Genomic DNA, 27,469 nt, shown 5'->3' on the forward strand with positions numbered 1-27,469 from the left:
TGTAGCATGGCACATACTATGACGATGTGGGCACATGTGCCTGGAGAGTACTGCAAGGCTCCACAGATGCGTCCAAGCACTGGAACCGTGATTTCAACTTCCCGAACACACGCTCTATGATGATTCTGGTTTGTGCGTGTGCCTCATTATGGCATTCTTGCATGGGTGTGTGTGCATTTCTGATGGGAGTCATTATCCACGGCTCCAGTGCATAGCCAGCATCCCCCACAAGGTGGCCATGTGGGATGTCCCCCCCAACAAATATCTGATACAGCTGTGAGGCATGCCAGATATGGGAGTCATGGTAGCTTCCAGGGCTGCCAGCACACACACATCAATGATAATGCCCTGGGCATTGCACACGACCTGGCAGTTGATGGAGTGGAATCCCTTGCGGTTTATGTAGCGCCCACCATGCTCACCGGGTGGTGACTTGATTTGTATGTGCATGCAGTCTATCACACCCAGTACCTCTGGGTAGTGTGCCACATGGTGGAAGTGACGCATATTGCTGGCCAACTCCTCCTGAGTTCGGGGGAAGTATATATGCTCATTGGCATGTGGTAACATGGCATCCAGGAACTGGTGTAGTACCCTGGATGCTGATGCCTGTGAGATCCCCATTATATCTCCAGTTGGCCTTTGAAAAGTACCTGTGGCTAGTATTCGCAAGCTTACACATACCTTCATGTCCACTGGGATGGGTTCCCCTCTGTTGTTTCTGCTTCTCAGGCGTGGCCGGCACAGCTCCACTATTTGCTGTAAGATGTCCCTGTCCACCCTGTAATGCTCTACTATCTCCAGATCATGTAGCCACTGGTAGGTTACCCTTGGTCGGAACACTCTTCTCCTCCTCCGGGGCCTGCGGTGGTTGTCGGCATCATCCTCCCACAACACCGTCAGTCTCTAACACATGCTGATGAATCACAGCTATGGCAGCTCCCAACATGTACATTTTAAAAGTTCCCCATGTGTTTACACCTATGGTGCAGTGTTTGGGAATACACAGGTGTGTGTAGGGTGCTTTCACACTTTATACTATTGTGCTGTGAACATCGATGATGTCATAGGGTGTGTATGTACGATTGTAGCTACATGGTATCTTATGTGTTTTACTACCGGAACTACTATTGTGGTGCCTTTGGTGTTGAATTACATTTGCCTGCCGTGGATTACCTCTTGACCTTCCCTTTACATTTCTGCACGTTCCACCTACCATTTTCTGGCATGCATCCAGCAGCCTGCTTTCATTTGTACTTTCCTAGACCTGGCTTATCTTGCGTAATGTGTGCTATTGCTGGTATACTGTCGGTTTGCTTTGCTCTGCTATGACAGATCTCCTGTCTTTGCAATCCAATGCCTCCCCTCCTTTCTTTGCAATCCAATGCCTCCCCTATCCTGTTTTGCAGGTTTCCGCGAGCAGACTTGTCAGCTGCCGTCGATTGGCCGCCGTGAGTTGATTGGTGTTAATTGCTCAGTAGTACTCCAATTACCCTACTTCAGCATTTCCTTCTTTTCTTCCCCTGATCTACCTGTTTGTGCTATTGTTCGCAGCATGTGCATCCACTTACCGGGTTTCGGGCACGTTTTCCTCCCCATACACATGCGCTTTCGGGCACCATGTGTGCTCTCAGCTGAATGATTCTATACCTTCCTCCCCACCCCTGTCCTGCAGCTTTGCTTAGCAACGGCCAGGCCAGATTTGCATTGCTCCAATGTGCTTACTGCTACGGTGGCACACCCCTCTGCCGATGTCATGTATCTCCTATGAGCCTCTCCTCGGTGTTATAGCGCTGTGCCGTTTGGTACATCCTTCATCCGGTGGGAAGTTTGCGATTCAGTATTACCTGCCTCATTTGCATGGCATTGACTACTAATTCATAGTTACCGTGCTGAACACTGTCGCAGGCCCTTAGCAACCCTTGCACCTTGGTTGTGGTATTCCATGTCTACCATTACGTATTATGGTGAAAACCTGATTTGTATTACATTGCGATTTTATGACATCTTTATATATTTTCTTTATGTTCCTGTTTGCGCACACATGCCCTGCGGTTGTACTGTGCGTTACTGTGGACATGACATTAAATGTTGTTTTTTCAGTGTTGTGCATCTTTTCTTACACCATTGGCTGTGTATTTAGCCATTGGCATATGTTAACTTTGTAATACATGAGTCTGGTCCGCTTCCATAGCTCCGATGTTCTGTTTGGGAAAATGTAAACTGTGTTTTATGGTTTACATTTACCTGGGCTTACGCTACACCTGCACCACTTCATGAATCGCTATCTGCCTTCATTTGCATGGTGCGACACTGCGCATGGGGTGATTAGCATACCTATGCCGAGGGCTGCGCAGTTCTGGTGTACGCCGGTAGTGCACGTGGAACTGGATCGTACCTGAATCGCTCGTCGGCCATATTTGGTGTTATTCCACCTACGCTACGCCTGTGCCTGGCACAAGCTTCATGAATCCCGGGGTATGTATTCAACACATTCAGATGTTTATGTTTCAAGTCTGATTATGACAAGATAGAATTATTCGGGTTTTTTTTTTTTAATCCTCACATAACAATAATGTGCTAAAGACACCAAGAATTAAATGACAGCCTCACATGGAAATGTACAAGATTTCATTCAAAGTAATTATGACAGCTTCAGTGAAGTGATCTGATGAAAGCTTAAGGCATATCAAATGAAAGGAGCTAAGCTTAACCTTGATTACTACATTTGCATGAAATACAAAGCAATTAATCACTGGGATAATAAGATATTGCAGAGCTCTTGACATACAGCTCAGTGTAAGACATTTTAATAATTGTCAAAGATATGATGCATTTCCTTTTGTGACAAATATTACTAAAAGGAAATTCCATGCAGCATGTTAACTTACTGAATGCACTCACCATCTGGCCTTCACTTGCTCTAGAAATATGTTGTTATTTGAATCTTTGCATAAAATGCCAGTTTGGAAATATTTGTCTGTAATCTTTTGAAGTACTACTATTTTACATGAGTTGACTTTGTTATTGTTAATACTGGTAGAAACATCTGGTTATGCTGAATATCCAGATATTACCATATCTAGACAAGTTTTTATTCTGGTATAACTCTTCAGGATTGACTGGAATTATATCCCTAAATAGTCAGTTAAAATGAAGTTATACTGGGAAAATGCTCCACACCTTTTCACACCTGTAATATTTCCTTGTTTGTGTCCTAGGTTTCCAATACATTTTTAAAATTCCTTCCAGTTTTATAAACAAAGTTTGGTTTAGATCCTGCTATTTCCAAAATAATGTCCATTTGCCTTAAAAATAATTCAGTAATCTCTAATAATACTTTTTATACCAAACAAGTAGGAATTGTATTCTACAACTAATACCCTATCAAAAGTTCTGTCATTGTTGTTGACACTGTTGTTTTTTCCTAGAGTGTCAGTGAGGCCTAACCCTAACAGGCTTGTACAATGTCCCCCAACTTTGAAGAGCATTGTTGCTGATCTCAGCAAGCATAGCCCCTAGAAATAAACATGTTTTCAAGTTTCTTTCTTTCTTTCTTTCTGCATTGAAATCGTTTATTCTAGAAATCATCCATGCTAGACATAAACTGACGCGAACTTAAGAGAAAGTGATTATGTTTACTGTGTATTTTAGAATAAAGTAAATGAGCTTATATGATTTTTATATAATCGGTAAGATTAGTGGATGTTTTTATATATCTTATTTTATATCTTCTATTTTTGTATAACGTTTCCTATATTAATAGCTTTGTAGCTTTACAAAAGTAAGGGGTGTAACCATTGTTTTAATTGTTTAATTGGTTTTGAATGGTATATAATATGAGATGTTAGTGAGTGAGGTTGTCTAAAGGACCAATGTTATCATTGTGAAAGTGCTTACATCCAACATTAAAGATGAGTTTTCTTAACATTGAATGGTTGGTCTCCTTTGCCTTGGATCTGCACAATGTTTCTTTCATATTTGGTGCTTCTGCAGTTTTGTGTGGTCCATCACTGGTTTTCTGGTTGTTGTTCATTGAGTTATGTGTTCCTGGTTCCAGTGAGCATGGCAGAAGAGTCCTTGAGTGTTGCTGAAGGTGAGAATCGAACACCTTTTATTAGAAGCAAGAATGAAAGACTTTTAAGCTGTATGGTTATGCAACAGAATCCCCTGTTGAATGCAGATTTACAATTCAATGGCTCAAACAGTGATGTCAATGAGGAAGTTGGCTTAAGGGCTAGAGAACTTATGAGAGACACTGAGGATGATTTATTTCATTTTAAAAGACTCCAGTGTCGGCACTATCATCTGGAGGCCAGTATTAAAATGGATGTAGTTCCCAGGGGCCTCGGGGTCCTCAATATGCCTACATATGGCAAGACGTATCCAGGGCTGTTAGTGCAGTGGCAAAAGATTAAGCTGGATACGAGTCAGGCCTACCTTCAATTACTTATTGATTTCTTCTCACCGATAGAAACTGAGTTAAGTCAGAAGGTTACTTTACATCAACTGAGTTAATATTCTTGTTGGGCAGTGAGTTGGTTGATCTGTTCTTAAATGAGTCAGGTTCCTTTGTTAAATCTCTTTAATTCTATCTGCTCTTCAGGGACAATGCAATTACAGAATCTGGAATTGTGTTTTTTCTGAAGCAGGGTAGGGAACACATTTTGAATATAGAGAATTATAGACCCAGATCTTTAATTAATGTGTCAGTTAAGTTATATACAAATATTATGGCCATCTGTTTGAAACCCTTTCTTCCAAATCTTGTTCATTCTAATCGACCAGGTTGTGTTAAAGCAGGAGCAGTAATGACCACCTTTGCTACCTCTTGTTTACACAAGAAGAACAGAAAAATGACCTAGCAGTTGCCCTTTTTATGATTTTGAAAATGTCTTTGATTCTTTATAGCAGGAGTACCTTGAGAAGTATAACAAAAGTTTGTCCTACCATAGTCTTTTATTCAAGAGGTAAAGGCACTGTATCAAGCTCTGTTAACTAGAGTTTTATCAGGTGGCTATCTTTCAGATCCAATTACCCCATATTTTTGGAACAAGGCAGGGAAGCTGCCTATCCCCACTTTTACTTATCATGGCAACAGATTGTTTAGCTCAGCTAATTCAACAGTACCCATTCTTGACTGGTTGGTCCCTTATGGCACATGAATCTCTATATTTCTATTTGAGGATGATTGCCTACTTTTGACCAAGAATCCTGATGAAACCTTTCTATTCTAGAAAACGTGCAGACAGATTTTGGTGAACTGTTAGGGCTGAGAGTGAATCCTTTTAAGACCAAGGTCTTTTCTATTAATCAATCTATTCAAGATTTGAAGGTATGATGATGGAGTCCCCCTTTTACATGATCCTAAGACCATTCCAAAATATTTGGGCTTATTTATTCATACTAATCCTTTTAAGCTTCAGAAATAAAATCTGAAGCCTTTATGGGAATGGCTCTTCCTTTATGTCCTCTCATGGAGGAAACTTCACTTGAACTGGTGGGGAAAATGTTGGAGATGTTCTTGGTCTTTGTCCTTAATGTATATTACTTCTTTAGATGCATTCCCACTTCACCAATTCATTACTCCTTCCAAGGCATTTGGAAGGTACATTATGTGTTGATTTAAGAAGAATGGTAACTGCCCACTGCATTCACAGTTATACCAAATTTTTACAGACTATATTCTACGTTGAAAGATGACTGAAGTGGCCTTATTCAGTCCTACTTCCTATAAGGCCATTACTTGCTACCTCAAAGGACAGAAAAGTCTGTACCACTGCATTCAAATATTGGCATTCCAAGATATAACCTTCAATGTATTTATTAAACTTCAAAAGGCTTCTGCTGAACTAGACTTATGGAAGAAGGAAGTAATGATTTGGTGACATCTTGAGATAAAATTAGGAGAGAAAAAGTTGTGGTGGATAGAATGGATGAACAGGGGGTCAACTTTGGATGGTGCAGTTATGCCAAGTTGTTAAAGGCCAACAGTGTTTGATATAATTTGATTTTCATTAAGGAAAGCTTATAATCTACCACTGCATAACTACTGGCAGTATTTTCAGATGAAGCGTGCTATTTTTAAATTCTCATCTAGGATGTTCCTTAATGGTACCCCCACACAAAACTGAGTTCAATTTAGGAATAGGCAGCACCTTTATAAGTTAGTCTCATGAGAAAGTAACTTTTTGGTATGTTGCCCTTTTGATCCCAGATGTTTTGAATGAGCGGGATATGCTTGGTATGCATATTCTTCATTGTGGGTGTGTATACTCAGAGATATCCGTATCCAATTAGGTAAAGCTTTTGTGTCTTTTACAGTGTAGTTCTACATTCATATTTAATGGTTCTTGGACACCTAAGAGGTATTCAGGCCAGAGTCTTTCCTCACTGAGTAGTTGTATGTATTGTGGTATAGTTGTGGCTCAGGTGTTGCTTAAGTTTTGGGCTTGTAAACCTGTAATTCATCTATGGGAAATGATGGAGAGGCTGGTTAAGAGAATGACTAACTTAGATTTTCCTGTGAACCCACAGGTGTGGATACTTAGTAATGGGCAAATATTTCCCCATAGCCCTCTCCACATGGAATACTAGATTGTATCACTTGCATTAGTCACCAGACTATATTCTGCTTCTATCTGAAAATGGCTAAAATTAATTATTTTACATTCCTTCTGGTCTTTAGCAGGGAATACATCAGTCTGTTGCACTTTGAAACTAAAGTAATTCATGCCTTTAAAGCAGTGGAAACCTGGTATGACCTTGATCAATTCCTCCACCAACAGGAAACAATATTTGTTGCCATGCTATATACTGGAGGGGCTTTAAGCAAATATCTACCTGGTATAGTAGGGCTGGACATAATCTGATACAAGATAACACCCTTGGCGATCTCCTCTTTGGCATACCCAAAAGAATGCAGCTTCCTTTTTTGCATAGTAATATTCTCTATTGAATTGGCCACTTGTCCTTATTTCATTTTTTTGTCATATGAATTATTGTGTTACCATCTCTATATTGTGGTATGGATGAAGATTGAGTTGAACTCAAATTAAAAGTTAATCTACCTTACTTTTTTCTTTGATTACAGCCCACCCTCTTATGATTTGCATTACATTTATCAATCAATTTATGATGGATTAACAATGCTAGTAGACCATTTTAATACAGCTTTATTGTTTTTTGAACCTACTCTAATGTAATCTTGCTTTTTTCTTGCGCCTTATTTTGTATTGCATGTTTATTATAATTTCTGAAAAAAATCAAGCAAGTGATCATTTAAATGACAGTTTTGTTGGTGTATCTTACTTTGCATTACATACTAGTTGTAAGATAAACTGGACAAGAGGCAAGAAAGTTTGTTACATTGCAAATGTCTGTCCATAATATTGAAAGTGAGTATAAATTCCAAGTACATCATAGCTGTTAAACACACACACACACATGCGCACACACATACATGCATATATATGTATATATATATATATATATATATATGTGTGTGTGTGTGTGTGTGTGTGTGTGTTTGTGTGTGGGGGGGGTCCCTTTAAAACATCTAAAACACATAACATCTAATTTCATAACACTGAGACCAGAACATCTAAAACCCAAAACACTAAAACCCATAACATTGAATTTCATAACATCTAACAGTACAAATCACATGAAAATAACATCCCCTCCACATATAACGGCATATAATGACACCAAACTATGAGACACACTTTTTACTACATTTCTGCAGGGAGGCTTGATATAGTGGGGTTAGGAAATTAACTTTTTCCCACTGTAGTGCGATCTTGGAGTTGGTATATTTAATTTACGGGGGGGGGGTTGTGCAAGGGGCCCCCCTGCAGAAATGTAGTAAAAAGTGTTTGGTAGTTTGGTGTCGTCATATGTGGAGGGGATGTTATTTTCTTGTGATTTGTAGTGTTAGATGTTATGAAATTCAATGTTATGGGTTTTAGATATTTCAAAGTAGACCTATAAATATATATATATATATTCTAACATTATCAAGAGTGTGTCATTCACTATAATGAACAGCCATATCAGAGCAATGCTGAAAAAATAGATCTTCTGATGGGTGGTGATGACATTCCCATAAAAAATGCATCCTCATTCAGGATTCTTTGCCACCTGTACCCTCTTACTTGTTACCACAAAGTCTGACATCAAACTTGGAAGTAAGCCTCATTCCCCCCACCCACCTGCAACACACCCTTCAGACAGTATAGTGTATAATGTGAGCTATTAAAGTGGCATTAGTACATTTCAGGATGCACTAAGCTTTTGGGTACTCAAGGCATGAATGAACTCTGAACTTCAAACTTGAACCCCACTGCTAATTCTAGTAATGTAATCCTGCAGATTGTCATTTTGACAGTTTACTAATTTAACCAGATCCATGCAGCAGAGTACACAGAAAAAAATAAAGCTATCACTGTGATCATGTGACTGTGATGGAAAAATGGCAATATCACTTGATAACTAGATGATCGCTGAACAGATGTTGGCAATTCTGCTCTTATACTGAGTGAATCTAGACTAAGTAAGGATTATTCCTACAAGCTGGTGAAATGGAAATGGTGCTTCTTGGTAACTATCTATATGCATAAATTCCATGTACACACACACATGCACATACACAGCTCTCTCTCTCTTTCTCTATCTATATCTACCTAAGATTTAACAGCCTGCACAGGTAATTATTCCTATTGCTTTAAATATTAAAAATGTTTGTTGGCAAACCAGAACTCATATTTTTAATGTTAAATTCAATTTAGTTCTTAAAGATGACTCAGTATAGTGGTCCAGAGTATGCGAGGGTCATGCAGGCAGTCACTTGAGCTATGAACAGAGATTAAATTGACAGAAATTCACTTTCAACATCTATAACTATTTTCATTTGTACTTATCTTTGCAAAATCTTATGGAATTCCATATTTACTATACAATGGGAGCTCCTTCTCAACAAATTTACCAATTATAGTTTTACCTTTTTCAAACTAATGATCCGATCTGGCGACCCCTAGTGGGAGCAACCGAAAGGAGAAGAAGAAGGAGTTCTACCTTTTTCAAGTTTTCCAGATTATGTTTCTATGAAAATAATAGCCTTCAACTTTATAATGCAGTGCCTACAGGACCTAAATTCTTAGTTTTGTTACAGAAAGCAGCTCTTGTAAGGAAGACTTAAATTTGTAGCCTATATCTTACCTTGTAAGACGAGAAGGAGAGAAAGAAGCAGGGTTATCTTGCTCTGAAAATAAAGGCATTGATCCATCCATAATCCATAGACGAAAACATAAAATAACGATCACCTGAATTAAAACAGCATGGAATAATTAGAATGGCAACCAAAAGGCTCAAATTTAAATAAATTAATGCTTAAAATATTTCAGGAGAAACACTTCAAGCCACAGTTATGACCACAAGCACATTTAATTCTGCCAACATCCACTGTAACATTTCATAACTTTATTAATCCTCTGTGGGTAGCCAGGCAGCCTTGTGTAAAATCAGGCGTGCTTATCCCTTTCTGAACTTAACATCTGCACTGCCCAATACAGGTCTTGTATCTTAAGTCTGAAAATTTCCATTAACATAATTGTACTATGAATTGACTTCTGTTTCCTTCTACAGCATTTACACAATTATGCTGAATTATCTGCTATTCAGCATTAATGCTCTGCCTGTACTTTGTTTCATTGCCTTCTTTGTAATGCACGTAGCTAAGAGATTTCTTTTTTTTTCACTTTTTTTCATTTTTTTACATTTCTGTTCCCTAAATGAGAACATCTGCTATCAACTATATAGATCGTCAGTACAGTATCCCATCAAAGGTCAGTAATGTTAATGCATAAACTAGTTTTAAGACTTATCAACATTTCAGAAATGAAAACAGACTTTTAATCCAGCATAGCATAAGGAGTCGAGTCAATAAGATATGCAGTCACTTTTGAAACGCAAAAAAACCCCAGCATTTACTGGTGTATAATTCCAACATCTTTTAAAACTGAATTTGGAATAAAATTAAGAAATGCACTTCCTAAAATAAATAAGCAAGTCGCTTTAAACATGTACAAGGAAAATACAAAGTAAATGTGTTTAACAGATGGAATAAAGACACATTCGAACTAACAGCTGATATGGCCCTGTATCTATTAGCAGCTGAAGAGATATACTGAATTTTTATCTACTTCTGACTTAGAAGTCCAAAATCTAGCTGCAAACATAGTGAAATGGAATCAAATGTGGGTTCTGACATGAAATGCAGTGTACTTCCACAATCTGAAGATAGGTCTTACTCCCTTGGCAGGTGCTTTCTCTTTGCTTAAAAGAGTTCATGACAACTCTTCCTGTTTGGTTCAAATTACTGGATGATGCCTTCTCTGTTTCCACAATTTCTTAACTGTGGGGAATGTAGAGTCCAGACGAGTGCTCAAATATGGTAATCCATTCTTTTAGCTAGACATACGTAACAAGTGGGTGCACATTTGTGAACAAGGTTGGTCTTAAACACGTTTACTACATTTCTATTGAAAGCACCCACATACCGTACTATTTACATTTTTCATGCTGCAAAACCTACAACAGCCACATTTCTTTTATGAAAAAGTAATCCATTTGCCTTAGTTTGGCACAGTTTTTTTTCATGATTCCCATCCTATTTATCAGATTCAAGTGAATCCGCTCTGGAGATACACTCAGGAAATGAAACTCGGAGTATAATTGTATTCTTAGTTTATCTGACCCAGTCCCCTGTCTTGATAACATCTTAAGGCATGTGCCTAGCTACAGGTAACATGGATAGAAATTTTATAGAATGATTTGAGGAAAAAAAAAACACTTAATAAATTAGCCTGTACAGTGAGCTCTAGCAACACAGGATACATAACATTATGTTTGCTTGTCATAATGCAATGCATGCATCTACCAACACTACACTGGTAATGTTGTCCTGAACAGAAAAATGCATTGCAGACAGATCTTCTGTTTTCGTATATGAGAAGTTTTGCTACAGATCAGGAAAAATTAACAGAAACAGTAAGACTGACAAATGCAAGTTCAGTGAAATTGTTTTAAGGTTTCCATCTCAAGAGTAAGGTGGCACTTTAAGACATGGTAACTAGAAAAGGCAGGTGAATCAGTTAAGCACTTTTCAATAAATAGATGGCCAAGTGTCAGTTGGATGCAACTGAGACAGAAGAAAAGATATGATGTGGAAGGGAATATCACAGAAATAATGACATATGTCAGCTTTACAGTGGGAACAGCTCCCTAAATCCAAATATGTTGTATAACTGGATATGTAATAGAATGAAGAATAATATGACCATTTTCCAGAGAATTTTTTGGTGACACAACTGAATCACCTAGAGCCAATTTTTGCACCACTTAGTGGTTAACTGCAACATGGTGTGCAGTCTGTGACCTGTGTTTTCCTTTGTAGAGAATACTACACACCGTAGTTGATGCTCTAAGTGATTGGTCAATACAACTCCTTTCCCTTATAGACACCCTCTACAGTCTGCACTGCTGCAAACAACTCAATTTGTGGGTGAGACTGAGGTGGAAACACACAACATGTGTTTTGGGAAGAGGGAGGAACTTCACAGAGACACAGAGAGAACATGCACACTCCATGCAGGCATTGGCTGGAGGACAGGATCGATCCTTGTGCTTTGTGTATGGGAGGCAAAGATATTAACCACTATGGTGACTGGTATCTACTAAATGAGACGGAAGGGATTAAACAGTGAAGCAAGTTAACTGCTTCAAGCTTCTGGGAGGGGTGGTTGAGGAGAAAGGAAGTCTGCATGAGGTCAAAGCTAGAAACATAGGGGCTGCAGCCAACTGGCACAGATTGTCAGGGGTAATGTATGACAGAACAATGCCATTGAAGCTGAAAAGTAAAGTGTACTAAACAGTGGTGCGACCAGTACTACTGTATGGTACAGAAACCTGGGCAGTTAAGGCAGATGAATTGAGGAAGCCTGAGGTGTTGGAGATGCAGTGCCAGAGATAGGTGGTATGATGCACATTGTGGGACAAAGAAATTAGGACATCAGAACAAAGTAACAACGACTTTTATAGAAGGTCAATGAGAAGAGATTACAGTGGTTCAGGCACATGTACAGAAAAGCAGAAGACAATCTGGTGAAGAAAACTTGGGACAGACAGGAGGAAGGTAAGAGAAAATTAGGGCATCCAGCAAAGAGATGGACAGATTCCTGCAACAGTAAGGCATGACTGTCGAAAAAGGTAGAAAAGTGACTTTTAATGAAGGGAGATGGCGACAGTTGACATGATACCCGACCTCATGTAGAAAATGGGAAAAGGATGCTGATGATGATGATGATGATGATGATGAAGATTTCCAGAGAAAGATAATCTACTTTCTATCAAACTCTAATAAAAGGGTCAGACCAGACAGGTAATGTAATAAGCTCTGGAAGATGATGACCAAACAGAATGAATTACAAGAGGGGATGACCAGACCTTTGACTACAAAGAAGGAATAAAAGTCAGTCAACTATACTGTCTGATAGAGACACTCATGCTGCAGGGATCTCAGTGGGACTCACCCCTGATGAACCTAATCAGCTCATTGATGCAAGTCCAATGAGACTACAAGGATGTGAGTCTGAGTATCTGTAAAGCTTCTGTAAGAAGTTAGAGCTAAGAATGTCTACAAGATTATTTTTGGAAAAGAAACTGCACAAATATTCCTACAAATGAATATGTAAAGAACCTAATGTCAGTACAATGCACTGTTAAACAATAAAATGAAAGTACTGTGAAAGACTGAAACATTACTCACAGAAGGAATGTAGTAATTAACTGGGATTGAAGAACATTGGTTCCCAAACCATAATGCCACCTTCAGTAAACTAAAACATGTTTTTGAAAAGTAACCCTAAACATAAGTAATTATCTCAGCTTATATCTGCCTTGCTCTTTTTACCCAGGTAAAAGTATAAAAATGAGATATGTCGCATTTATGAAATTTAGGCATACATAGTAAAATATGAATGTATCAACTATGTGTATCATTCAAGAAGCAGATTTAAACATTTAAGATTTCACAAAATACTGGGGGGGGGGGATTCAGTAATCCTCCATGTAAGACTAAGTCTTACTCGGGAACGACAGCCTAAGAGTATGACATCAGCGCGCCATGCATATTCATGAGGGCACGCTGACTCAACTCCATGGCTAACATGGAGGATGTAGGAGTGCAGGGGGCATGTCAGACTGCCGAGCAGTCCAAATATCCATGCCCCTGCAAGTCCCTAAATCTGCTGATGTCAGCAGATATGAGCGAATCTGCTCAAATGTATATACCCCCAACACTACACACCCCCACATTCAAAACCCCTGTACAAATGAAATAAAATGTAAAACAATTTTTTTTATTATTCCCGATATAGCTGCCCATATTTGCGCATGTGTGCATGGGTGTGCCCATTGCTTAGCTACAGTTAGCAGTTTAGACATCGAAGAGGATAATAAACCACTCATATGCAAATTAAGCCAAATAGCAATAGCACAGTGGTAGAGCCTTCGCACAAAGAGGAGGCATTCCCGGTTCAAGTCCCACCACTCCCCTTTCCATTTTCTGTAGGAAATCTGTGCATAAAAATAATTCCTGACATTTACCTTTTAAATTTTATTAAAATGCATTGAAATGGCCTATGTAGTAGTGAACGATATTTTAAATATATATAAGAAGGCGAAACGGTCATGCATACTAATGAATGCATAAGTAACCTATCTTAAGCAATGTGAAGCACTGCTAAGCAACGTTTACCAGTATTAAGCACATTTAAGAATAATTGCCCATAGCTAAGCACTGCTTTAACTAGCGCAATGGCTTTGCATGTAGCTGTGTATCGTGCCAACTTGCACAAACAAAACATGTTAGTGCGAAGCTGCGCACCGCACCAACTAGCGCAACGTCAGGCAACGTAGAGCAACGTTGGGCAAAGTTGAGCAAAGTCGGCTAAACATAGCCACACCTCCTAGCCGGTCAGGCCAGTAGTAAAATAAAAAGCAATGACAGGCTTCAAACCCGTGATACTGTGCACCATAATCACAGTACTGAACCACTAACACATGACAGCTTTTGCTGTTCATGCACTGTCAACATACATTTACATATTAATCAAAGTTTACTCAGTGCTAAGCAGGTGTGCACTCAGCTGAGAATTTTCAAAACCGGCCAATCACAAATAAGTGTGGGAAATGCAGCATATTTAAGTTCCATAGGTGGGAATAATTGCCATAACTGGTTGTAACTCCTATCTGCAGTCAGAATGGCCAGTGCTGGAGAGGGCTCTCATTTTTGAGCGCAACAGTGGGGCATTGAGGAGTCAAAAGTGATGGATTGGCTCCTTGTCCATCATCATGATGCAAGACTCCTGCAGGGCCAGTTCCAAGGCATTGAGTACAAAGCAGAAGCCTGGAACCGCCTAGCACATGATCTCACCAGTGCCACAGGGTCACTCGGACTGGTAAGCAGGTCAGACACCACTATGCAGACCTGAAGAGATGCAAGCAGGACCAACTGAACCAATGGATACAGGAGGCCCGTGGGAATAATAATGCCCCACTACTGAGCAGGTAGCCATGGAATGGAGTATGTAAGAATTGCTATTGTAGTGTATATTATGAATAGGTATGTCTCAATATCCCTTCATTTACTTCACAGCTGCAGGTGTCCGTGCTGCGAATCAGCAAGCCTATGCAGATAGGCTGCTAAGGCTGCACCACCAGGCAGGTTAGTAATTATTCTGCATGTATTGTTATATAAAATAACCAAGAGAGCCTGAAAAAAGTGTTGTAGCTCAATAATAAAGGTATAAAAAGTCATGAATAATATGTCTGCATGTACTGTTATATAAAATAAGTGAGAGAGCCTGAAAAAGAGTGTTGTAACCCATTAATAAAGGTATAATACATCTTGAATAAGTCTTCTGCATGCACTGTAATATCAATTAAATGAAAGAGCCTCTAGAAAAGTGTGTAATGTAATTAATAAAGGTATAATTCCTGGAGTGTGTCCGTGTCACTTACTTCAAAATGTTGTTGTACTCTTGCATTATATAAATAGTACTGTTGTATTAAGCGCTGTCAACCCACAGTTGGGCAGGCCCATATAAAGTGGATGAAGGGAGTGCCAGTAGCTGTGAAGTATATATACAGTCCTCAACTGTTGGTTAATGGCTGGCACGCATAGGTAAATCTGGCACACGAATAGCTTGTTAATGTGTTCCCAGAAATGTCAGTGTGCTGCTAGAAATGTAGGGGGCTGTAGAAATATAACTGATAATGTCACCTGAACACATCCAGATATGTAGATATATAAATATAAAAAATATATATAAATACGTAGCAGTAAGATCTACATCCTGGACAGTTTGTATGTCAGATACAGGTCAGGTATATAAGGACCTAGCCAAACCCATTTCACAACGTAATGGACTTTGCCTAGTGTAATAATACATGTAGGGGATATACACCTGCAGTCAACAGGAATGTAGTGTAAACTATAAGTACATATAAGATGTTAATGGAGGTATCTTTTTACAGCCTACTGTATGTGCATAAACAATGCAATTCCACACCTCAATGGGTATGTCTAATCTCAAAACATTTGTTGTGACATATGTCCTATTGGTTTATAAATATCTGCATTTACTTTGATGCATGTGCCCTGTTCGAATACCACAATCTTGGTGGCCTGTTGCCACCAATCAATCCTGCATGCTGTTGGAATGTCCTCTGTTGTTCTATATATGCATGTGTTATGCTTGCTGTTCAACTGTTGGAACTCTGGTGTGTTGGGTTAATGGGAATATTACTGCATGCTGTTACAACTAATTTGGAATGCTGTTGGCTGTTACCAACCCATATTGTCATTAAATCCTCCTAAACATAGAACGTATGGGAAGGCCGGTCCCAGCGGACCCACCTGTCCCACCTCAGCTGGCGATGGCACCTGGCACCAGCAGGTCCGGTGTCCAGCCTGGGATCTCCTCCTCTGTTAACTCTGTGCCACCTTCAGGTGGAAGCACTGTAGGGGATGGGGCTCATCCCCCCTGTGCAAGCGTAGCCAGAAAAGGGACACCTATCACCCTCTGAAAGGTTCAGACTGTGGTGCGTAGGGAGATCCAGCGTTCAGTCGCTGATCCTCTATGCCAGCTCGAGGCGGGAGTGGCGTGGCTTAGGGGTGAGCCTGCCCCTCCTACACAGCCCCCAACACAGCCACCCTCTGGGCTGTGAAGGTGCAGTGGTGACTGCCCATGGGTGGGGATCTCAGTTCCACTATTGCCATCTGTGGGCTCATGGGCTTGCGATTTCCAAACATCCTTCCCCGTCAATGGTGTTCACCCACCCCATGTGTCATATTCTGCCCCTGTATGCATCTTATTTGTCTTGTCTGTTTACCTCCCCAACCTACCTCCCCAAATATACCTACTTCCCCTACCCCACGTTCCACTCTCACCTGAAAAAAAAAATGGGCAATCTGCTCCTACAAAAAAATTACGCCCCATACATAGCTGCCCATTTTGCACACATATCCACTGGACAGATAAACTGAAATTTAATTGGCAGTACAACATACTTTGTTGTCCTCACCCCTCTCTCAGGGGTTGAAGGTTTCAAAATTCCCTTCAAATTCCTAGTATATGCACAGTTGTTGCTGTTAAAGAAATGGGCAGCTATGGACCTTCCCTACACCCGTCCTGCACATCCCTATCTGTTTTCCCTACTGTCTTACCCTCTTTGTGCCCCTTTTTCACCACTTTCCTATCTCCCCATTTTCTTTTCTTTCAAAGAAATTAGCGCGGGGGTTAGTGGGAGTAAGCACTTTTAAGCAGTAGTTAGTGGATTTGCGTGAGTGTGTGCATGTATGCGCTTAGCTAAGTATTGCTAAGTGTTGCGCAAACCTGCTTACAACTGCTTAAAAGTGTCTTAGTCAACCTGCATGTGAGGGCCCTTGTTCTGCTCAGCAGCAAAATAAAACACCACTGTCAGTCTCGAACCCTGGACCTTGGACACACTAAATTGCATGAAGTACCATTAAGCCACAGTAGATATATAGCAGGTTGTTGCTGAAATATATATATATTATGCATCAGAATGAGTGAATGTAAAGGAAAGATAGGAATGCCATCACCCAAAACCTGTTCTGTGGAACTTTACCAGCAGTTGTTGTGGAATTGCATTACATGACTGTGATGACAGAACCAGCCATTCTAGCAGTAAATAATGTTACAGCAGCACTTTACAACCCCCACACAGTATCATAGCAGGACAATCCCTACCCACACATACAAAATACCTGTGTGTTCAGGGTCCAGCAAGGATGTAGGTAGGCATACTCAGTACTGGAATTGTCCAGTTTTCCTGAGCATCCTGTGATAATGTCAACAAAATAAAAAGCACAAACTGTGCAGAAGTTAGTACAATAATATCCACAGTATAGCAGTTCCCAAACAGTTCATGTGCCAAATGAAAACATCTCAATAACTACATATGTATGGCAGCTAATTGTATAAGTAGAAAAGAAACTACATACTCCCATGTATCGTGTTAGCATTTGTAGGAGTGAGTACAATTCTACACTGTCAACTGTGTACTAGAAGTAGCAACATTCAGGTCTGAAAATAACATTCAAATCACTGGCTACACCCCTAACTTCAGATATAAGAAGTATACCAACCTTCTGACTTACACAACGGTGTCCACAGCAAACAAGCATGGGCCACACTTTGGAAAGCTGAAAGGGCTACACCTACCTGACCTAGCAATTTATAGCATTGGGTTGCTATGACAGTGAGTACTGAAATTACCACACAGCAGGCTGCATGCAATTACCAAATGGTGGCCACCAATTGGTGCAGAGGCCATCACATGCACATGTGCAGATACCTATAAAAGTAGGCTGTACTTGCTGTCCACACATGCAATCATTTCATTGCAGCCACGGAGAGAGAGAGAACAAGAGAGAGAGAGAGAGAGAGAGAGACGCACACAGAGACACAGACAGACAGACAGACACCTACAACAGCAACAGCAACAGCAAAAAAGAAAAATTAAGATATTAGAAAAAAAAATTATATTAAAAAAATAATAAGATATAAATAAAAAAAATACTAAACACATGGAACTTACAAATACAAACGCATACAAAGGAAAGGTATGTAACAGATATGTATTTACTGGCATGTAGTAGATGTTTTTGAAGAGGACTCTACATACTTTGAATCATCCATATGTGGCAGCAGTACGTATCTATGCACAGATGCCCTGCATAACTACTGCCAAGGAGAAATCAGTGTGTAGCTGTGTGCAGTAGGATATGACTGTGACATATGTAGTTCAGCATTAAATGTCAAACATCTGATCCATGTTATCTGTGTTCTGTACAGTAGTGTGTATAATGGCTGTTTGGGGGAGTAGCGCATACAGTTATATAAACATGGATGTGACAGAGTAACAAATGCATGATAGTCATATTAACGTGTAGCTTAGCATTGGCAACAGCTGCACCAGGCTAGTATGCTAATCTAGCATTTGCAGCTATATATACACCCTCTAATATTACTGTGTGCTCACATGTGACACCTGTTCATGTTGCAGCAAGGCCCAACAGATCAGCCGTGTGGTCCATGGACTTACAACATTGTGGACCTTGTGTGTGTATGGCACACACATATGGAGAGATCTGTCTGTGTCAGCTATATTAGCATCTTTACATGTGCATAGAGCAAGGGACATACTGCAACTGTTTGTGAAGGGTGGACATATATATGTTGGTGAAGGTTGTTATGTGCATATTTCTATGTAGGTTGTAGTGTGTGGCAAACAAGACAGCATACAGTGCTGGTATATGACATGTGGTGATGAAACGCTGTGGATATGATTTGTCAGGTTTGCAGTGTTGCAGCCAGTGAGGCCTGCTAAAGCTACATGGGCTGAGAACACCTTCAATGCATTCCGCACGACACTGTGCAATATTATTACATAACAGTATACCTCGCAACCTTCGCAAAATTGATATTCCCACCATGAAAGGTGGACTGTATATGTGCCTATATGTATATCTATATGTACACCAATGGATGTTTACATTTATGTGTGTGTGTGTGTGTGTGTGTGTGTGTGTGTGTGTGTGTGTGTGTGTGTATATATATATATATATATATATATATATATATATATATATATATATATATATATATATATATAGAGAGAGAGAGAGAGAGAGAGACAGGGTCATATTTACTGCAACAGATGCCTGGTGACAAAGCCATGGACTCAAGCTCAATGTTGTAACTGCATTGGCATCCCTTCTGGAAAAACTCCGTACCCATGAACTCCCACATAGGTGGTAGTCTACTTAACACTGAAAGTGTGATAAGAGACGATGGGACACAGGTGGACAGTAGTCTCCCCTTTTATAATCACAGTACCACACTAGTCATGTAATCTGTCTACATGGCACACCTCATCACAAAAGGTGTGTCATCCAGGAAAATATAGATCAGTGTTCCTCTCTACTCATGACACATAAAGCCAACTATAGAGTACAATGCCCCATGTGTTATGTACCTCACAAGACATCTACAGCAACTGGAAATGACACAGACATACCTCACAAAGAGTAATACCGGCCTCAAACAGATGCCCTATGCAGACCATCTCACAAACCCACAACTAGACCGTGTCGCATACCGCCTACCCAGAGGTGACCTCTGCCTAACATACTGAGCTATGTCACACCCACAGCTGTTGGACATGCTCCATGTAAACAGATCACAATCTCTATGAGCTACACACTCTAGGGACCCAAACCTTTTGACCACAATAAACAGCACATGCTGGAGGGATAGATTCCTATCTCAGAGACATCCCATACTCTGGAACAAACCAACTATCCATAGCAAACAAAGCTCCTAATTAGCAGTCATCATAAATAATCCTGAAGATTGTATGGGAGATAGTGAATACACCCAGGCAATCACCTCTGTGTCTCTGCTTGACAGGGCCACGTGAAATGTAATTACCTGTGTGTCAAAGGCCAGGGTAGCATATGGCTAGACTTCTATAGGCCCTAGGGCCAATAGCCTCTTACCTAACTATGAAGTGATACACACCCACATGTACTTGTTGCAATAATTGCTATGTGAGGTTGACTGAGTGTGATGGTGAATGTGTTGGTGAATGTGTCAGAGTTTGGTATATGTGTGATAGCTTAGTGGGAAACTGTTTCTGTCATGGCATTATATGTCCTAGCTGTGATCCCAGCAAAAGATGTGTATACAATTGCTAGGCTGAAAAAGCAGTATGCCATATGGTCTGACGTAGTCCCTTGTTGTCGACTGGGGTGCCCATTGTAGGCTAAAGCAGTACATGTATGCTTATTGAGTGTTACTGCTGGTGAATCCAACTCCTGTATGAACTGTAGTACTACCTGAAGCTGTATGCCTAAACAGCACAGTATGGTGTACGTCCACATTTATTGGAACCACTGTTTCGTGTGTTCCCTGTAGTCCTCACAGATTACATACCTCAGTAATAAGGTCTCGTAACTACTGACACACAGTACTGTAAGGTACACAGATAAAGTTCACCTGGGTTGCCATACCTATGTGTCTGGTATGTATGGGTATGCCTGTACCATGGCCTCGGTTGTGTATCTAGCAACATGTATAGTCTAGTACAGCAGTATGCCACCTATATTAACGAATGTGCACATATGTTAGGCAGGGGTCTTCCATTAACAACTAGTGTGGTATATTGGTAATACTGTGACTGGACTTTACAATCATTGCACTGGATTACATGTTTCATGATTATTAGCATGATATATAACTCCTGTGGCTAGGTGGTGCATTGTGTTGCATACAGTGTGCCATGTACTGTTGTATAGTCTTACATACTGTTTTAACTTTGTTGCTGTGCAAAACATGGTTTGATATATAGAGTGTGCCAGGCACTGTCAGGCAGTTGTGGGTTGAGAACTGATATGTGGTATTGAAAGTGTGTATCTTCTGACAGCGAATAGGTTGCTATATATGGCAGTTAATTGATATCTGTACTTTAGAATGTTACGTGTGCCACATGACTTGCTCACACATATTGTTTAATTGTCTTCCAGGGTTATGTCCCACCATCATAATCCCGCCTATAGCACGATGGAGGAAGAACTGATCACAGCCAGCCTGGTGCAGCACTATGCCCTGCTGTTCTCCAGAATCAGCCAGGACCAGCATGAGTGGACTGCGCTGTGGCAGGATCTTGTCCATAGGGTAAATGACATAGGCATGCATAACCGGACATATGAGCAGGTACGCCATCACTGCAGTGATTTAATTAGACATGTCCGGCAGCGTGCATCTGATATCCACAGACGACAGCTTGTCACAGGTTCGGGGGGTAGCCATCCATCCCCCCTCACAGAGTTGAGGAGCTGCTCCTGAGCCAGGTGGCTCCTGGCCAACAACCACAACAAGTAACATACGTCATCATGGAGGCCGGAGCCACCCAGCAAGTTGACACGGAGCGTGCAGGTAACATGGCATAGCTGTATACTACTGTTACCTCTATTGGTAGAGCATGCTTATATGAGATGTGTACTGTGTAGTTAGATGATGTGGTGCCTAGTGCTGTGCAATACTAATAATTAGGAATAGAATCTGTAGGCCTGTGACTGTCAACCGTTGTACTGCTGTAAGATTGCAAACACACAGTAGCAATGCCACAGTTGTTGCCACTGACAAAATGTCTCATATCCTTGTAGGTCCCTCTGGTGTGATAGCAAGGCAGCAGACCCATGCTGTTGAGTGTGTTCTACCTTTAATATTGCTAATTAAATGTGCATGTCATAGGTGAGGTGTAGGCCATGTACACGTAACACACCTACGCATAATGCATGCTGTGCATGTTTACTGTGAGACTATGCACATCCCAGTAACGTGGGTAGCTGCCTAAAACACATACAATACGCAGAGTATCCCACACAATTGTGGCAACACTGAAGTGGACATTGGATAGGCAGAGTCGATACACATGCACACAACATACACAACTTTGTCATATGCAGTACACATTAACATGCTACACATGGCGTATTCAGACACCCGCTATAAGGTCACACTACAGTATCTCAAACATCATCCACACAGCACACATAATATACCTGAGGGGTAGATGCCTCACATGTGGCTGTGCAACACTCTTCAACACATAACACATTCATGTTAGGCAATGCTCCCTATTGTGCACCTTACAAACCCATGTAACAACTGGCTGTGAAATGGTGAATGTAGCCATGGTACTGCAGTTCTGGTACAGCATGGTATGTGCCGGTCTGGCACACATTAGTAGCCTTGAGTGACCACATGATGCTGCATGATGATGGCTCATGGTAGTACACCCCATTCAGTTACAGTGACCACAGTACTACACATAGCATTACCTGCTATGCACCTCAATGTTGTGTATGTGCAAACATAGGCACCTATACACAATATGCATAGCAATCACCATTTGTACAAAGTGACACATATATGTCTTGTAATGCTATTGAGTGTATAGGTCACATGACATACATTATGTCTGTGTGATGTTTAATGTTGCAGTTGTGTTGTAGCATGCCATGACATGCCTGGCACTGGCATGTCTACAATATGTCCTACACTCACCATAACCACCGTACAATGGCTATGTTGAGCAATGGAATTCCATCAGGTATACATGCACCACTCATCCTGTGTGTATACATAGCATGCATGTGCTAAACATGTGTCCACAATTATCTGCTAAAGACACAGACCCTCTAATCAGAAATGGATATCTATGTGACACACAGATACACATCCAGCCATGGTATGTATACCTGTGAGAGATGGTGCACAGGACATTGCAGAGCTTTTAATACTTGCACAGCAATGTTGTGTCCATGTACACAGTGCATTCCAGGGTGAGGCCAATCACTGAACAACAACACATAAATCAAAGACATGTATAGTGTTATTGGCAAGGGCTGTCAACACCCGCACTGCATGCTGTTGGGAAACACACATCCTGCATGCTGACACGTGTGAAATAACTGTTTGCCTTGTGATACTGTACACCACCATCACCCGCTATTGAGTATGTTCTGGATTGCTGGTGGTGTGTATGTGTGTGTGTGTGTGTGTGTGTGTGTGTGTGTCTGTTTTAGTGCGGAGTGCATTTGTTTTCATGTGTGCATGTGTGCATGTGTGCATGTGTTCATGTGTTCATGTGTGCATGTGTTCATGTGTGCATGTGTGCATGTGTGCCGACATCATGTACAGGTCGTAAAGTGTGTTTCCTGTCTTCCTCTCACAGGTGCTGACTTTGGGCTGCTTCACTGCAGCAGGGAAACTGATGTCACTGAGCAAAATAGTGATACTGATGATAGATGTGTTGAGACACAGACATGTTTGCCAGGGTCTGTCATTGGGCCACCAATCGACAGTACACAAGTGTCTACCCCATCCATGCACACAGTCATACTGCCAATACATCCATCACCAATGCCCTTAGCTGAGGGACAGCATACAGTCAGCATTGGCCAGGACAGTGTGGTATCCATGGCACATGCATCCTGACACAGCAGCCATACCCAGATGTCTGGAAGGGTACCACATAGGCAGATGTCCTGGGGTTCTCGTCGGAGCACTGCTGCTCATCATGTCACTGGCAGATGTGCCACAGGTCTTACTACCTCACACATGTTCCAGGCTGTCATGAAGGCACAGGCATGTATGGAATGGTACACCAGACAGGGACTAAGAGCACAGAGGGCACATAACACTGCTGTCATTGACAGTATCCATGACCTAGCAGGTGCCGTCCGTAATTACACCGAAGTCACTGATAGACATTGGGGAGAGACATTAGATGTCATCTGCAATGTCGTGTCCATGTGTCAGGCAGTGCAGGACAGTTGAGTCATCGATGTGGATGTATGCCAGCAACATCAACAGCTGGCAGCCGCCGCGGATGTCCATCAAGTCACAGCTGCTCCCGTAGTGCCAGTACCAGCCCCAGCAATGTTGGGGGTGGGCTGTCCATAGAATGCCCTAGAAGACCACGTGCACATGGCTCTGGACAGTCCAAGCAGGGACCTGGGTCCAGTGTACATCAATCTACCTCTGGGGATAGTACCCAGTCTGGCTTAGTACCTGATAGTGTCAGTAGCACCCCTGCCAGGCACAGGTACCGTATCTGTGGCCAGAGATGGTGATTTGTAAAGCCTGGCAGGTACAGTCTGTGGCTGTCCCACAAATACCCGTATATGGTGACTACATGGTGGAACTGTGTGCATGCAGACACACACACACACACATAAAACACACACCTAGGCCTAACACATACCCGTACACATTACATCAACATGGGCCCATACCAGTGCTCTTGCCCCTCACACAGACACACACACACACACACACACACACACACACACACACACACACACACACACATACATGTTGATTGGATGGCTCACTGTAGGCCTCTGGCAAACCAACAACACACCCTGTGCATATGATGAAACCTGTGCCACCTCCTGTCATCTATAACATTGATGCAGGAACAGGCTACCATGGTGCTGATGCACAGGGTGACTTTATAGCAGTATAGCAATGTTAGCATGTTGTCAGCAGTAGAATATAATGATATGCTTGAAGGTGTAGCTGAGCAGGCATGATGCATTAAAGCTATTGTTAATGCAGTATTGTTTATACCAGGGTTAGTTCCAATAGTGTATTGTCCGCCCATGTGCCACTTGGCTGATGTGTGTAGTATTGGCAGCATGTGTTAGAGAGTGGACAGTATGTGTGGGATATGTGTAGCTCAGATTTGCAGGTGTACATTTGTGAACATGGTGGAGGTGCACTGTCTGCATGTATGTGCATACTGGACACATGGCCAGGATGACATGCCATTACATAGTGTTAACATTCCATAGTTTCTATTGGTGGCCAATATGCATTGTACTACAACCATTTAGGAACCTGACTACACATGTGTGTATGACATGGTCTGACACTGTACTGTGGGTGATACTGTTACTATCTGTCATTGTTTTGGATTCTGGTAGTATACATAACTTCAACAGCCTGACCATAACCAATCGTTAGATCATGTCTTGACAACTGACACACAGATGTAGGACACACAGCAACATTTGGATCCTTCAGGTACTATACTATGCCAGTAACGAGTGGTATTCACCTGCACCCATTACTGAGACAACTCCTGTTTGGCATATAGCTCTCTTAGGTACAAGCAATCACAGTATGGATATGTCCGTCCACATCTGGTAATGCATACTGTGGCCTATAATGCATTCTCCAGATGACACACACATCCTCCACAAGGGTATCATACAGACAGATGCCTGTTGTCAAACCCATGCTGTAAAGCTATAAGCCAAACTAAGCATAGTCATCCAACTTTACGGAACATATTATCCCCACAGTACCACATAGGTAGTAGCCACCAAAATGATGAACAGGTACCGATGTGTACATGCAACCAAGTGTTGCATCATCTCTCCTTTGATAATCATGTTTCCAAAGGTATTTTGAAATCCTCAGTGGATCACATAAGCAATAAGGGGTCTGCATGCATATCCACAAAGGTTGTTGTACACCTGTAATGAATAGACATCATTTACAGACTTTGCTGCATTTGAACAGGTCTTATATATACCTCGGCCATAAACCCTCACTCACACAATTCAATAGAAACCGTAATGAGTATGTGTGACACGGATGACCTAGGCCAGGGATCACTGCAGTGGCTGGCCTTGTCACAAGCATACAGATGTGACCTAAGGTCTGAGAAGCAGCAGCACAGTCTGGCAAAGATGACAGCTGTGTTCTTGGAGAAAGCAGGGTTCCCACACATGCAATAAATGAGGTAACATGTACATATATGTATTTGACACACAGCTAGCTCACATGTGCAACACATACTGATATGTCATACAGTAGTAAAAGCAAAACCTACAACACATTGACCAACAGTGTCACACACATACAGCACAGACACTCACCAAGTGCAGGATTCAAACCCCTACTTAACTACTTCATGATACTAGAAAATACACAGTAACACAACGTGCTATACACATTACTGGGAGTTCTCTTTTCCACAGGTATATTTGTAGGACAGTGACATCATCAGACTTGACAAAGATTAGTTTACCACTTTTAAGGTGTTTTACTACTCTCCTAAAAGGTTGCTCCTTCCCCAGGAGACCACACACACACACAGTTGTCAAGTGCAGGGTTCAAACCCCTACCTAACTATTTCATGATATTACAGGAGTACGCATTAACACGACACGCTATACACATTACTGGGAGTTCTCTTTTCTTCAGGTATATTTGTAGGATGGTGACATCATCAGACTTGACAAAGATTAGGTTACCACTTTTAAGGTGTTTTATTCCTCTCCTAATAGGTTGCTTCTTCCCCAGGAGACCACACACAAACACACACAGTTGTCAAGTGCAGGATTCAAACCCCTAACTAACTACTTCATGATAGTATAGGAGTATGCATTAACACAACATGCTATACACATTACTGGGAATTCTCTTTTCCTCAGATATAGTTGTAGGATGGTGACATCATCAGACTTGACAAAGATTAGTTTACCACTTTTAAGGTGTTTTACTACTCTCCTAAAAGGTTGCTCCTTCCCAAGGAGACCACACACAAACACACACACACACACACACACACACACAGTTGGCAAGTGCAGGATTCAGACCCCTACCTAACTACTTCATGATATTAGAGGAGTACGCATTAACACGATGCACTATACACAGTACTGGGAGTTTTCTTTTCCCACAGGTATATTTGTAGGATGGTGACATCATCAGACTTGACAAATATTAGTTTACCACTTTTAGGGTGTTTTACTACTCTCCTAAAAGGTTGCTCCTTCCCCAGGAGACCTCACACAAACACAGAGTTGTCGAGTGCAGGATTCAAACCCCTACCTAACTACTTCATGATACTAGAGGAGTACGCATTAACACAACGCGCTATACACATTACTGGAAGTTCTCTTTTCCACAGGTATATTTGTAGGATGGTGACATCATCAGACTTGACAAATATTAGTTTACCACTTTTAAGGTGTTTTACAACTCTTCTAAAAGGCTGGTCCTTCCCCAGGAGACCACACACACACACACACACACACACACACACACACACACACACACACACACACACACTTGTCAAGTGCAGGATTCAATCCCCTATCTAACTACTTTATGATACTACAGGAGTATGCATATACACGCCACACTATACACATTACTGTGTGTTATTCTTTACACAGGTATATTTGTAGGATGGTGACATCATCAGACTATACAAAGTGGGTTACATTAGGTGA

General features: G+C 41.2%; 1 protein-coding gene across 1 annotated transcript in view; it reads right to left on the reverse strand.

Annotated features, from left to right (window-relative positions):
• TMTC1 (transmembrane O-mannosyltransferase targeting cadherins 1) overlaps positions 1-27,469 on the reverse strand; it is a 2,511,834-nt gene that overhangs the window by 1,210,036 nt on the left and 1,274,329 nt on the right. The window contains exon 6 of the mRNA XM_044087246.1: positions 9,220-9,323. Coding sequence (XP_043943181.1) covers positions 9,220-9,323 — 104 coding nt within the window. The remainder of the gene's footprint in view (positions 1-9,219; positions 9,324-27,469) is intronic.

The sequence above is a fragment of the Protopterus annectens genome, chromosome 11.part0 (assembly GCF_019279795.1).
Source record: "Protopterus annectens isolate FY-2018-M chromosome 11.part0, PAN1.0, whole genome shotgun sequence".
In the NCBI taxonomy this organism is placed as follows: domain Eukaryota; kingdom Metazoa; phylum Chordata; order Ceratodontiformes; family Protopteridae; genus Protopterus; species Protopterus annectens.